This window comes from Balaenoptera physalus, assembly GCF_965194825.1.
Source record: "Balaenoptera physalus genome assembly, chromosome: 7".
Classification (NCBI taxonomy): domain Eukaryota; kingdom Metazoa; phylum Chordata; class Mammalia; order Artiodactyla; family Balaenopteridae; genus Balaenoptera; species Balaenoptera physalus.
In genome coordinates, this window is record NC_138886.1 from 13,533,524 (window position 1) to 13,547,852 (window position 14,329).

General features: G+C 51.3%; 1 protein-coding gene across 5 annotated transcripts in view; it reads right to left on the reverse strand.

The window, feature by feature from the left end:
• Window positions 1-14,329, reverse strand: part of GSN (gelsolin) — a 56,463-nt gene that overhangs the window by 16,697 nt on the left and 25,437 nt on the right. For 2 of the 5 annotated variants that reach the window (XM_082470638.1, XM_082470639.1), the window contains exons 2-5: window positions 8,704-8,908; window positions 7,838-7,992; window positions 2,276-2,437; window positions 309-458 (exon numbers count right to left, since the gene is read on the reverse strand). In XM_082470638.1, coding sequence (XP_082326764.1) covers window positions 309-458; window positions 2,276-2,437; window positions 7,838-7,992; window positions 8,704-8,899 — 663 coding nt within the window. In that variant the 5' untranslated portion in view covers window positions 8,900-8,908. Of the gene's footprint in view, window positions 1-308; window positions 459-2,275; window positions 2,438-7,837; window positions 7,993-8,703; window positions 8,909-10,273; window positions 10,345-10,396; window positions 10,551-12,711; window positions 12,831-14,329 lie in introns of those variants that run through there. The other 3 variants (XM_082470640.1, XM_082470641.1, XM_082470642.1) reach the window with 3 other exon arrangements.

The window sequence follows — 14,329 nt, forward strand, 5'->3', positions numbered from 1 at the left end:
GTCTCTTTCTGACCTGGTTCCAGCACCAGGCCCACCCTCGGAAGATGCCAAGACCCTCCTTCTCAGCTCCTCTGGAGGACCTGGCCCTCCCAGTGGGAGGGTGCGGCTCACAACCCTGGGATGTACCAGGTCCTGGGATTCCAGCCCCACTTCTCAGGGGAGTCTGGGAGTTGTCAGGGGAGCTGCTCTTCCAGCTTGGTGGAAAAACAAATTCACCTCAACACTGCCTGTTGGACGGAGGAAAGAAATGAGCCTCCTGTCCCTATTCTCAGCCCCACCCTGCGCTCCTGGGATGGGGCCGTGGGTACCTGGAGCATCGCCTCCGGCTCGGAGCCCTCCTCGGACACGTGCACATGGGCCCGGCCACTCCGCTCGTTGTCTCGGATGCCCTTGGACATCTCTGTGGCCTTCAGCCTCTCCAAACGGTTGCTCTCGGAGCCGCACCACTGATAGATGTCCTGTAAGACAGGGACCCCACATAAGGCAGTGCCCTCACCTTCGTATAAGCCCTGCCCAGCGACATGGCAAGGAGGGAACTATGGAGGGGGGCGGTGAGCTCACCCTGTTCTCTGCTTGCCCAGGTGACGGCCCGTGGAGCACACACAAGCCCACATCCAAGCACAACAGGTGTGATCTGTGTGCACCAGGGCATGTGAGTGCATGATTTGGGATATGTGTTTTTTCACAGGTACCCCTACACATAGAATGTGTATAGAGATGTTTGCCTGCTGGTGGGAGCAGAAATTAGCACAACCACTTTGGAAAACCGTTTGGCTGTACCTTCTAAAGCTCTGTATACTGGTATCCTATGACTCAGCAATCCCTCTCCTGGGAATATACCCAACAGAAGTGCATGCATACATCCACCAAAAAACCTGTGCAAGAATGTTCAGAGCAGTACCGCCTGGAATAGCCCCGAACTATCCCAAGTGTCCATCAACAACAGAACAGATCAATAAACTGTGGCATATCTGCCCAATCAATTCTTATATAACAAGGAGAAGGAACAATTTACAACTAAAGGCAAGAATATGGATGGATCTTAGAAAGAAAATGTTGGGCAAAAAAGTCAGAGATCAAAAGCAAAGATTCCACGTATATGAAGTTCAGAAACAGGTGGAACCAGTCTATGCTGTTGGTTGAGAGAGTTTGGGATGACGGTTATCCTTGGGGGTGAAAGGACGAGAAGAGGACAGACGGGGAATTCCCTGGCAGTCCAGTGGTTGGGACTCTGTGGGGCCCACTGCAGGGGGCACGGGTTCCATCCCTGGTCAGGGAACTAAGATCCTGCAAGCCACGTGGCCAAAAAAAAAAAAATCTAAGAAGAGGACAGATGGGGCCATCTGGGGGCTGGTGACGTTCTGTTTCTTGATCTGGGTGTTAATTACACAGGTGTGCTCACTCTGTGATATCTATAGAGATGCACACTCAGGATTCACACACTCTTCTGTGTACCTGTTACACTTTAATAACAAGCTTACACTCAGTGTGTGCCTCCGTTTGCATGGACATTACACCACGTGTATATATGAGGTTGGGTGTAGAACATCTGGCCATGTCCTTCTGCAGGTATGAGTATATGCGGATTTGGGAAGAATGTGTACAAAGCATCACACATCAGTAAGGTGGGCCTGGGTAAGTGCATCCCACACACGTTGCCACATACAAGTGGGCATGTGCAACTACACGTATGACATGCACATTGTGGGTCCCTGAACAACATGCCCAAGTCTCCATGTGTAGGCATTCATCGTGGTGCCATGTCCACACCTGCTGGGCAAGAGCTTATAGTTTTTTTTTTTTAATTGAGGTATGGTTGACTTACAATACTATATAAGTTTCAGGTATACAACATAGTGATTCACAATTTTTAAAGACTATACACCATTTGTAGTTGTTATAAAATATTGGCTATATTCCAAGAGCCTATAGTTTCTGCACATGCCCACCATGTATTTGCAAGTGAGTGATTATGTGTAAAAAGGTACACAAGATGTGCACATGAACATGCCAGGGAGTCTGTACATCAACTGAAGCCAGAGTACGCTGTGCGTGAGGTCTGTGCGCAGGCATATGATGAGTCTGAGTCTACACGCCAGGCACGTCTGTACCCAAATCTCTGCAGGTATGTCTGACTGCTACACAGAGCATGTGTGTGCATGGGGGCTACTGTCTCTGTGGCTTGCCCTACTTGTTCACGTGGATGTGTCCACCTCCCCAGAGTCAGGCCTGCAGCACCTCAGTGGCCCCTGGGAAAGGGGAGGGCAGGACTTACATTGCCCAGGTCCAGGATGAAGCAGTCGCCATTGTTGAAGCTCTCCCAGGACACAGGCACCTCGGTGGCGCGGACTGCACGCCGCCCTTTGACCTGGAAGAGTCTCTGCACCATCACCTCATTGGGTACCACGTGCTTGAATCCCGATGCCACGCCTCCTTTCTGTTGGGTCAAGGAGACAGCGTTAGTCCACGGGAGAGCATCTGGGGAAGGGACAGGGATGAGTTGAAGAAAATTCTGGCCTATGCACCACTGGACTTCTAGCAGATTCCCTACCCACTGCACATTGCTGCCACCCCTTTGAATCTCGTACTCCACTAACAAAGACCCCTGGGCCCACTTTCCTGGATCAAAAAGCTTCAAACATTCCTTTCTCAAAACCTGCATTTCCCAAGGGATGTTCTAAGGAACTCTAATCCCCCAAGATAGTCTGCAAGGAAAGGATTCCATGATCAAATAAGCACAAGGAATGCTCCTTACTTGCTCCCTGACTGTTACATAATGTACATCCACATAATAAAGGCTCTGGGAAGTCCTAGGGTAAATAAACCTGCTTGCCTTTTGTTTTAGAGAACATTTCCCTGCCTTATTGAATCAAGAACTGCTTTTCTCCTCCTCATCCTGCCTGCAGCTCGAGTGTTCTGCAAAACCCACTTTGAGAAGCACTCACCCAAAGCTTTCCCATCCTTCAAGCCTCTCTCGGTCTCCAGCCGAGACCATCCCCCTCCCTCCTCTGATGCTGCTGCAGCAAGTCCCACCCAGCTGTGCCTTCAGAGGCAGCTGTGGGTAAACGACAGAGCACCGACCTCAGGTTCAAGTCCCTGCCCTGCCACTACAGTGCTGGGTGACTTTGGGCAAGTCTCTTTCCCTCTCTGAGCCTCAGGCCTCTCCCTTTTGAAATGGTGACAAAAGCCCCTGCTGTGCCACCTTTTGCAGTCATCACCAAGTTCCCAGGGAGCTTCAGGAAGGATTCCTGGCAGCGGTCAAAACTGCCCTTGGCTCAGCAGAAAGCCAAATAAAGTGGGTTGGGCGTCCTCATAAACAGTTCCCAGCCCCAGGTGCTCACCGACCCCAAGCCCCAGGGATGTCAAGTCAGAGCTGCGAAGGGTCCTTATGAGCTTCCCATTTTACGCATGAGGAAACTGAAGCCCAGAGAAGTGAAGCGACTTACTCAAGGGCACTCAACAAGCACGCGGCAAAGCTAAGGAGTAAAACCTTGCCTCCTGTTTCCAATCTGGCACTCACCTCCCTGCTCCACAGGTCAAGGGCCCCTAAGGCCAGAAATGTGGCCACCCGCTCCGGGTCCCTTGCTGACACCTCAGTTTGCAGAGCGAAGCCAAGTCTGACTTGTCGCACAGAGTCCACGAGGGCAAGGGACGAAGGGGGTGAGTATAATTGGGTTCCTATTACGTCTACACCCAGTAAGCAACGTGGAAGTGGCTGTGAAATGACAATGCCCACTCTGCTGGGCATTCTGTATGTGTCACCTATGAGGGAGGTGTCATCACCCCCATCTTACAGACGAGAAATGCAGATGCCAGAAGTGAAGAGACTTGCCTAAGATCTCGAAGCTAGTAAATGGTAGAGCTAGGATGCAAACCCAGGTGTAACTAAATTTGTAAGGGCCACATTTTCCCCCAACATCAGGTTTTCTTAGAGCAAAGGTCACTAGGGTCACCCAGGATGGGAGGCAGGAACAAACCACTGTTCAGAGCAAGGTTCTTCAAGTTGAAATGTTTTCCCTGTTGTGAGTGGAGCGCCCCCTGGTGTCCTTTCTTAGTACCAGCATGAGGTCTTTCAAGAGCATCCCCTTGGGCCCAGCAGGGTGGCCAAGGTATTCTCAGAGCCTTTCTTTCCACCTGGCTTCAGGGACCCTCCTGCTGGGGAAGAAGATGCAATGCCCCGTGCTCACCTGGTAATGACCGCAGAGGCTGCCACTTACTAGGCCTGTGACAGAGGCTGAGGCACCTGCTTTACAGCCATGCAATGTGGTCCCCACAAGCCCCTGAGGGAGCAACTCTCATTACCCCATTTCACAGGCATGGAAACTGAGGTGAAAAGAGGTTCAGTCCCGTGCCCAGGGTCCCAGATAATTGGTGGAAGTTTTACCCCCAAGTTCGCCCATCTAGGGACCAGCCTTGCCCAAGTCTGCCAGCCCAGGAACTCCTGAGTGTCTATGGGCACCACTGACCCCGGGACCCCATTCAGCTGGAGGTAAAGAGACCGTGGATCTGAAAAGCTTTTCCAAAAGGTGCTGAACGGACACATGGACCATTTTCATGGATTCCTCAGAGAGGAAGAAATGGGGAAATGAGGGAAGAGAAAGACCCTTAACTTTTAGAAATACATCTCTAAAATATTTTACTTGTACAAGTGTACCTTTTATTTTTTATCAAAAAAATAGAAACTTTCTTTTAAAAAACGAAAAGTGTTGTTCAATGGCATAAATCTTGGTTCCAATAAATTCTCTGTATATGAATTTATAAATTAAAAGAATACTTGATTTCTAATGAGTATGGACAGGCATTTCCTGATTAATTAACTCCTCTAATCTTACTGATCTAGGAAATTAGACTTAGAAAGATTAGTTAACAAAAAAATAAAAGTAAGCTCTTAGGAGACATTAGTGGATCTCCAAGTATAAGGGGCAGGACTTTTTGGAAAGTTTTACTATTTTTCACTATTTTTACTTTAATCTTCAGGATTGATTGTTGCTTTCTATGGTCTAATCATTAGGTGGGCAGAGATTGGCATCAAATTATTTGAACAAAATTTAATAGGATATTGTTTTAAAAGCCACTTTCTAAATTAAAGGGATGATATATATATACACATATATCATATATATGTATAGATTCTATATCTATATATAATATACACATCTATACGTTCATATAGGGACTTCCCTGGCCGTCCGGTGGTTAAGACTCTGCGCTTCCACTGCAGGGGGCATGGGTTCGATCCCTGGTCATGGGGAAGATCCCGCATGCCGCGCAGTGCGGCTAAAAAAATAAATAACATATATGTTCATATATATAGAGAGAAAAATTATGTACCATTTGGTGTATATCTCCAAGAGTAGAATCATGGGGGACTTTTACTTCCTAGAAGCCATATTTCTACGTTTGACATTTTACAATAAGCTTGTATCACACTTGTAGTCTGAAGAAGGATAAAAGCTATAAAGATCTACATTTTAAAATATGTTATAAAACAAAGAAAAACCTACTGATTGGGGCTGGTCCCCTCCACCCTCTAAACTCAGGGTTCCTCATCTAAGAAACAGGAGGGAGGACAGGAAGGGTTCAAGTGATTCTGTGAGTTCCCATTGCGTTCCGGGAGCTTCTAGGACTCAGGCCACCCCAGACTCTGCTTGAACAAAGGTTTTCAAATAACGCAGCCCCATGGGGTCTTTAGGGTTCTGTCTGAGAGTCAGGAGGAGGAGGAGGAAGAAAAAGAGGAGGAGGAGGAGGAGGGATCAAATGCAATGACTTTAAGGATGTGGAGGTCACGGAACAGGACAGCACAGGCCCCGTGATAGCCCTTTCTAGCGGCTCTCGTCCCCTCCCTGCCCCTTCTCACACCCCGAGGACGGAACTGGCTCCGAGGAGCAGGCTTTCACAGAAGCAAGTCTTGCGTAACAAGCTCTGCTCCTCGGAAATCTATAATTGATGAGGGCGCCAGGCCGAGAACCTTGAACTGGGCCTGCCAAGTGCAGGGGCAGCGGGAGGACTTGCAGAAGATGGAAAGCAGGACTGGCCTTGGACCTCACATTTCCACCGAAAGCCAGGGCCTCTCAGGACTGAAGTTCCGAATCCAGGCTTGGGCTGGGAACCCATCCCCTGCAGCATTCCTCAGAGTATGGTCCAAGAACAGCTTGGAAAAATCACCGGAGGGTGGAGGAGGCTTGCTAAACACGCAGATTCCTAGGCTCCATCTGAGCTAAGATCAGAGACCAGGGAGTCTTCAAATGTCCACTCTGAACTCGTTCTGTGCGAGGCCCTTCACACCTGGGTTTAAATCCCAGCTCTGTCACTTACCAGCTCTGTAAGCTGCTTAACTTGTCCACAAGTTAAGTCGCTGCTGTCCAGACAGCAACAATAAGCAGGCGCTGTTGCTCAAGAGGCTTGATAACTATTTGCTGAATGAACGACAAATATGTGAGAGCGCCCACCTGGAGGCACAAGCAGGGAGAGGGGTGGCCTTGGGACCTGAACCAGTCTCTCTGACTCCTGATCGAGTGTCCTTTCCGCTTTCTGCTCCAAGAGCTGCAAAAAGCCCTGGTCCTTCTCCAAGTCCAGGGACTGGGTCCCAAGCTTCTCACCCCTCCCCCCGTCGGTACCAAGGCCCCAGAAGAGGCTGTAGAAAGAAGGGAGAGCTGGACAGCTCCGCAGGAGGCACTGTGGGCGTGGGTGTGGCTGACAGGGGTGCTGGGAGGCTCCAGGGAATCCAACCCTGCTCCCTCACAACACACCCTGCCCTCTGCTATCTCAGTCTCATGAGAGCTTTTCCATCACCTAATCCCTGATGTGTCAGCTGAGCAGACACTGTGGCCACCCTGCTAACACAGACAACCCGGAGGCCCAGAGATGGACGATGACTTCTCTAAGGTCACACAGCACATCGGCAGCATAGATGGGGCTTAATACCTATCCTAGAACCCTGCTCATGAGAAGCAGGTTGGTGTAGTGGGAAAAAGCTGGGAGTCAGGAGATCTGGGTTCTGGTCCTGGCTCTGGGACTGACTCGCTGTGTGACCCTGGACCAGTTGCTTAACCTCTCTATGCCTCAGTTGCCCCTCCCTCTCTTAAAATAAGAGATTTGAACTCTGACATTAAGACCATCAAAGCTTATGATCCCCTCCTTATCCTGACCAAAGAGAACCCCAGCTTTGTAAAACTACAGCTTTCCAGGAGCCCTTCCAAGGTGCCAAGCCCTGTGCAAGGCATTTCCCAGCTCTGCCTTCACCAAATCCTCTCCCCAGGCCCAAAGGGCAGGTACAACTGGTTCTCATGTAACAGAAGAGGAAAGGGAGGCTCAGGGAGGCCAAATGGTTTCCCAGAAGTCATACAGCATATACGGCACAGCCTCTTGGGGCTTCCAGCTTGGTTTTGCTCAGCCCTACCTGGCTTGGGGCTGGGGCTCAGACTCTTCAGAGTTCAAGTTCAAGGGGGATTCTAACAAGCAGAAAGAGAAATGTGATCAAATGTGTTTCAAATACCTAACCTAGGCCCTGTTGGCAGGGACTAAGAACTAAAGGGTACAGGCTCAAGCCCCGGGAAAGCAAGGTTCCCACCCATGGCCCACCCCTTACTGCTGGGGCTAGGAAGACCACCCTGTGAAGTGATGGAGAATTTTCTTCTCTCAATGTAATAAGAAACCAGAGGCTCAGAGAGAGAGTGTGATTTGTCCAAGGTCACACAGCTAGGAAGGGCCCAGAGCTAACCAACTCCAAAGGCTGAGCTCTGACCGGTCTGCCCACATCACCAAACAAGACTGAAAGATGGATGGACCTGAGTGAGTGCTGCCATTGGTGCATCTGTCCCTGCTGCCCGGCACCCACCTTGTACTTGAGGCCGGACTTGAAGTAACCAAGGAAGGTGGCGGACTCGAAGCCCTGGACCTCACGGTGCTGCACAGCCCGACCGTTCAGGTAGTCATCCAGCTGCACCGTGAAGATGGCGGCCGCCCCGCTCTCATCCTGGCTGCATTCATTGCCTGGGGGACATCAGAGCAGCATGAGCCGGGCTTCTGTAAAGTGGCCCCAGCCTCCCATGGAGGAGGAGTCTGGAGCCCCCAGCAGTGCCCCGGCCTGGCTGCAGAAGCTGGGCAAGCCCCTGCCTCCTACGAGCTTCGGTTAATCTATCTGTATGTGTAATGGGGGGGGTGGGAGGCTGACTCCAAGGTCTCTAAGAGTCCTCCCAGCTCTGACGCATTCCCCCTGCACTCACTCTCAACCCTCCTGAGCATGAAGTCAGGCCAGGGAGCATCAGAAAACCAAGGCCCAGTGAGGGGGCAGGACTCACAGAGTCACACAGCAGAGCCGTGGCAGGACTCCAGGCTCCGACTCTGAAGGGCAAACTGGAGTGTGGCTGGAGCCGTGCAGGGGGTCCAGGGTCCCCAAGTCACCCCCAGTCTGTGTGCCATAGTGGCTTGTTTAACCCTCACAACAGTCCTATGAGGTAGTCTAGCGCAATCATCAGGTCCACTTTACAGAGACACTGAATATCTTGCCAAAGGGCAGAGCCGGGGTGTGAACTTGGGCAGGCTGGCTCTAGAGTCTTGGGAACATGTAACCAAGGGTCTGGCACACACTTGATGGTCAATAGTCACTTAATTCCCGTGGGCACTTCCTGGCGACCACGCCTCAAAGGTCTGTGCTTTACAGCAGAGGGGCTGGGATGGGGGCTCGGGCGGGGCCAGCCTCACCCAGCCAGTAGTGGAGGTCGTACTGCAGGTTCCCATTCCTCAGCTGCACCGTCTTCAGGATGACATAGGCATCGCCTGTGAAGAAGTCTCCGTAAAGGTTGGGGGGCACGGGAACCAGGTCGAACTTCTCCACACGCCAGATCTGCAGGCCGGGCTCCTTCCCCGCCTTGAGGAACTCGGGGTGTTCCACCACCATGCTGCTGGGCTGCAAGAGATGGGGAGGAGCCTGAGCGAGGGCAGGGGCCTTGGCGGGGAGAGACCCCACCCCGGGGCACGAGGGAGGGTGGTTTCCAGCACCAAGAGCATCTCACTTGAGCCGCTGACTCTCCCCACCCCGTTCTATGACCCCTGCTCGATGAGTGAGCAAACAGGGCAGAGTTTAGGCTCCAAACCCTGTCCGTGGCATCTGTCTCCCCTCCTCAGCTCCCTGGTGATGGGGGGACAGAAGGCTCTCCCTCCCTTCTCTCTTCCTTTCTTAGTGCCAATTAGATGCAACAGCCAAGGCGCAGAGTGGTGAAGACGGGGACCCCCAGCTAGGAAATGACAGAGCAGGACTTGGCCCATGCTCTAAGAGCACGAGTTTTAGGACCGTGGGGAGACCCCTCAGATGGCAATGGTAAATCTGGGGGTCGCCAGGGGCTCAGCTTGTTCCCTTCCAGCATCCTCAGTGGTCCTTAGAACTAGAAGGGTCCTCAGAGAGTTCATTATCCAACTCCACCCTGCAGACAGGAAAATTGAGGCCCCAAGAAGGGAAGGGGACTAGCCTAAGGTCACACAGGCTGTCTGCTTTTGCTCTTTGAAGTGGGAAGATTTCCCACGCCCCATCCATGTCCATGTCCACACCTCCAAGAAGGGCCTAGATGACTGAGCCCAAGTGGCCTCCTGCGCTGTCTGCCTCCTCCCTCCTGCCCCCAAAACCCCACCCCGCAAATTCCATTTCTTGGAGAAGGCGAGAGGACGCAGCCGGGGTCTGCAGGAGCCTGTTGGAGATGAGGTGGTCAAGGATGGAGGAAGGCCGTCAGACATGCACTGGGGCTAGAGATGGAGCAGAGCGGGATGGTTAGCTTGGAGTCAGAGGGTGGAAATCAGCAGGCGCAGGTCACCTCGGGCCGGATCTGGTGGAAGAAGTCAAAAAAAACAGATGGGAGAACTCAGGCAGAGGGATGGAGAACACAAAAGAACAGCAGGAGCGAGGAGAAACCAGACAGGGCAGAGGAGGTACCAGAGAGGGGAGAATAAATAACAGGAAGGATGGTAAGCAGGCGGAGGTGAGATCATACAAGAGGGGGAAAATATTGAAGAGGCAGAGAGAAATTAGATGAGAAAGAAAAATCTGAAATGGAAGAAGAAATCAGAAGAGGGAAGGAGAGAAATGAGGCAGAGGGAAGGAGAAATCAGGCAAGGAAGAGGAGAAATCAGGGGGCAGAGATGGGTAAGAAATCAGAAGGTAGCATCGAGGGAAAAAGAAATCCGGCCAAGGTGAGGTTAGCCTCTAGGAAGGGAAACAGCCAGGGCCCTGCGGCTCCCACCCCCCTCCACCGGAGCCCCGGAAGCAGCAAGAGATACTTACAAAGCAACAAAACAGTTTTTCCATTCTAGACCTGAATTACTCCCCTTTTCCTAGCGCTGTATCTGCAAGAACTTACAATAGAGAGTTACTCCGGGAGCCCCCCGTGGCCCCCCGGGCACTCACCCGCGCCTGGGTCACCCGCCCCTGGGGCGCCCGTACTTGGGGCGCCCCCCGCGACGCGGTGGCGGCGCGGGCCAGCGGCGACAGCGCGCACAGCGCCAGGACCAGCGCGCCCAGCAGCGCGGAGCGGTGCGGAGCCATGGCAGCGACAGCGGCAGAAGACCTGGGCGGCAGCCTGGGCCTCCCCAGTCGCAGACCTTAAGTAGCCGCCCGCCCATCCCGCCTAAGCTGGGGACCGCCCCATAGGGAGGGCGTGGGGCAGGGCTGGGCCCCAGGGCGTTGGGCAGGGCTGGGCCCCCGCGGGCCTGGGAAGGGCGGGGATCTGGCCTGGATTTTAGAGACCTCGGGGTTCCCACAGGGACAGATCCAACTGGGCGTGGCCACCCCTTCACCCCAGCTCAGGGGTGGAGACCAAGCACAGGACCTGGCATACAGCAGGCGCTAACTCAGTGCACACTAAATGGGCACACGTAAGAATGGCAGGGAGCTCACCCATCTTAGCCTCCTGTATGATCCATGCAAAGACCCCTCCCCTCTCCACCCCTAACGTCTCCAGCAAAAAATATCATGAACTAACATTTATTGAAGGTTTTCCACTTCATATGAAAACTGACACATCCTAACATCCTTTACAGACTGGGTACTATCGACAGCCCCATTTTAACGAGGGGAAAACTGAGTGCAGAAAGGTCAAGCAATTTGCACACGACTAGGAAACGAAAGCCAAGATTTCACCCCAGGTGCTCTGAGTGGACCACCCACTTAGGCAGCATGTGGCTGTCACCAGCTGAGGACACAGTCCAGGGGGCTGACCTTCACTGGACCCTTGAACAAGCCAGACAGAGAGGGGCAGGCAGATCTCTCAACTTCTCGGATTGCAGGTTCTATTTTACTCAAGGCTGCCCTTCTTTCCTTCCTTTTAAAAAAGTTTTTATTTTGTAAAAGCTTGTTTTGATAAAAACTTAAAGTCACGTTATTTATGCAAATTTTGGCCTCTCAACCCCACTTACTTCTACCTTGGGGCAACCAACCACTTCTATCTTCCTCCTTCAGCTGATTTCAGTGTTTGCCTTCATGTCTTAAATAACAAGCCCTTGTTGTTTGGGTTTTTTTCTTTTTTTGGGGGGGGGGTGTTTGTTTTGGTTTTGTTCTTGTTTTTTTCAGTTTTAGGTCCTATTGGCTCTCCCTGGGGAAGTCAAGGATTCAAGCCTCTTGCCCTTCTCCCAGGCTCCCTTCCCATCTCTCACTCTCCCACTGGAGGCTTACAGTCAGTCACTGGGTTAGAAGTGCTATTCGGATTCACCCAGGCCTGCTTCCCACCTTCGCCAGCCCCTCTCTTCTCCCTCTCACTACTCTGCTGGACCCAGCTTCTCTATTTCCAAGTTCCCTTTGCATCCCAGATCTCCTCCTTTCCCAATAACAGGGAATGCAATGACAGGGAAGAGAATGGAGAAGCTGGAGACCTGGGTTTGATTCCCACCTCCACTGTGTGTAAGTTACTTTCTTCTTCTCTGCCTCAGTCTCCTCATCTAGTAAATGGGTATAAAGTGGTTGCTGAGAATTAAACCAGTCTCTCTGTGTGAGAATGGCCTGGTCTGACAATTAGTAAATGGGAGTTCCCATCCCCCTTCCCCACGAGCTCTAGTCATCCGCCCCAGCTCCTCCTGGAGCCCAGTTTCTATCTAATCAGGCTGAAGTTTGCCTTCCATCACACACAACTTCCTCCCATTTAAGGTACACCGTGAGTCAGATAAAGGGCTAAATGAACACACACATGGAGAAGACAAATCAGACTGCAGGGATTATAAGAAAGCTTCATGGACAAAGGGACTTGTGACCTGGGCCTTGAAGGACAGGGAGGAGGGAGATTGAGAAGAAGAGGCATTCTGGGGAGGGAACAGCATGGGCAAAGGGCAAATGCAGGCCACATGCAGTGACTAAGGAGGGGTCCTGTCTGAAACACAGTAGCAAGAAGAGATGAGGCTGGAGAGGGCGGCGGGGGTCACAGGGGCCTGTGTGTCACACTGAAGAGTCTGAATTTTATCGCAGTGTCTGTGGGGAACCACAGAGAGATGCCCGAGTTCTTGAAGCTCTATGTCTAGTCCTGGGCCTGCAGAGCCTGCAGTGGATCAGCTCTGGCCTAAATTCAGAGAGCTCTTCCCTCTCCTTAGGCATTTCGAGGATTATAAAAACCCCACAGTTCTCATATGCTCTTGATGGAAGTATAAACCAGTTTCCCCTCTCTAGAGAGCAATTTATGACCACAAATTCGAAACAGGTAATGCGACAACAGTGCCGTTTCCTTCAGTATCACTTACAGAGGAACGCGGAAATATACGTGCAAGGATGTTCACTGAAGCATTGTTTGAAGAAAACTGGAAAGGACCCAAATGTCCCAGTTAAACAAATTATGGAGCCGCCATACAATGGACCACTCTGCAGCTGTGAAAAAAGAATAAGCTAGGGGCTTCCCTGATGGCGCAGTGGTTGAGAATCTGCCTGCCAATGCAGGGGACACGGGTTCGAGCCCTGGTCTGGGAAGATCCCACATGCCGTGGAGCAACTAGGCCCGTGAGCCACAATTACTGAGCCTGCGCGTCTGGAGCCTGTGCTCCGCAACAAGAGAGGCCGCGATAGTGAGAGGCCTGCGCACCGCGATGAAGAGTGGCCCCCGCTTGCCGCAGCTGGAGAAAGCCCTCGCACAGAAACAAAGACCCAACACAGCCAAAAATAAATAAATAAATTAAAAAAAAAAAAAAAAGAATAAGCTAGTGCGGACCATGCCTGGCACATAGTAGGCGCTCAATAAGCACGGAGAGATCTCCAAGTGCAAAAAGCAAATTGTAGAATAACTATAATGTGACTCCTCTCCTCTGTTTTATGAGGGTGCCTGTTTTTGTATACATCCTTAAAAAAATCAAGGAGGGTAAACACCAAAGTGTCAAGCCAGTTTGTTTGAAAGGGATGAAGAGGTTGGGGTTAAGCACCCACATCGCTGCAACTGGCACAAGGGAACATTTTAGGGTGATGAAAACATTCTAACTCTGGATTATGGTGATGATTACACAACTGAAAAATGTACTAAAAATCATAGTCCCGTCTGCCTACAATGGGTGAATTGTTACGGTATCTAAATTATACCTCAATATACTTGTGTGAACAATTTTTTTTAATATGCTATAGGGATTGAAACTATTTACAAGTATTTATCCAATGAAGTTTTTTTTTGTTTTTGTTTTTTTATAAAAGACTGATCTAGGGGGACTTCCTCGGCAGTCCAGTGGTTAAGACTCTGCACTTCCACTGCAGGGGGCACGGATTCCATCCCTGGTCGGGGAACTAAGATCCTGTATGCCACGTGGCATGGCCGAGAAAAAAAAAAAAAAGACTGATCTAGAAATAATACCTTTAAAATAGACAATGATACCTGCTCATTAGACAATTTGGAAAATCCAAACAAGCAGGAAGAAGAAATTTCCTCGTCATCTCTGTCCCCCGAATGAAACTGAGGGGGCATCCGGCCCAGCTGAGCAGTCCTTTCTGCTCAGTTGGTGATTAACAGAGGGCTGCTGTGGCTTGGCCTTAGTGCCAGGGATCACTGACCACTAGCCCAGGGTCACTGGCCCCTGGTTAATGATCACAAAGGTCCTGCAGCTTTGCCTGTTGCATAGCTCTGGAGCCTGGGTCCTCAGCGCTGGAGACCTGGTGAACAGGCCCTGGCTCCTGCCCTCGGCGAGCCCATGGCCTAGAAACTCTCACTACAGGGCAGTGATGTGTGGAGACTGTGATGCGGACAACATGGTCTTATGCTGCTCCCTGCCTGGAAGAGGATGTATGAGTTCAGGGCCAGTGGGGGGACTTAAATGCAAAAGAAAAACTTCTAGGTAGAAAGGAAGAGTCCCCACCCAGTGCTAGGCTTGCCTCTGCCACAGACTT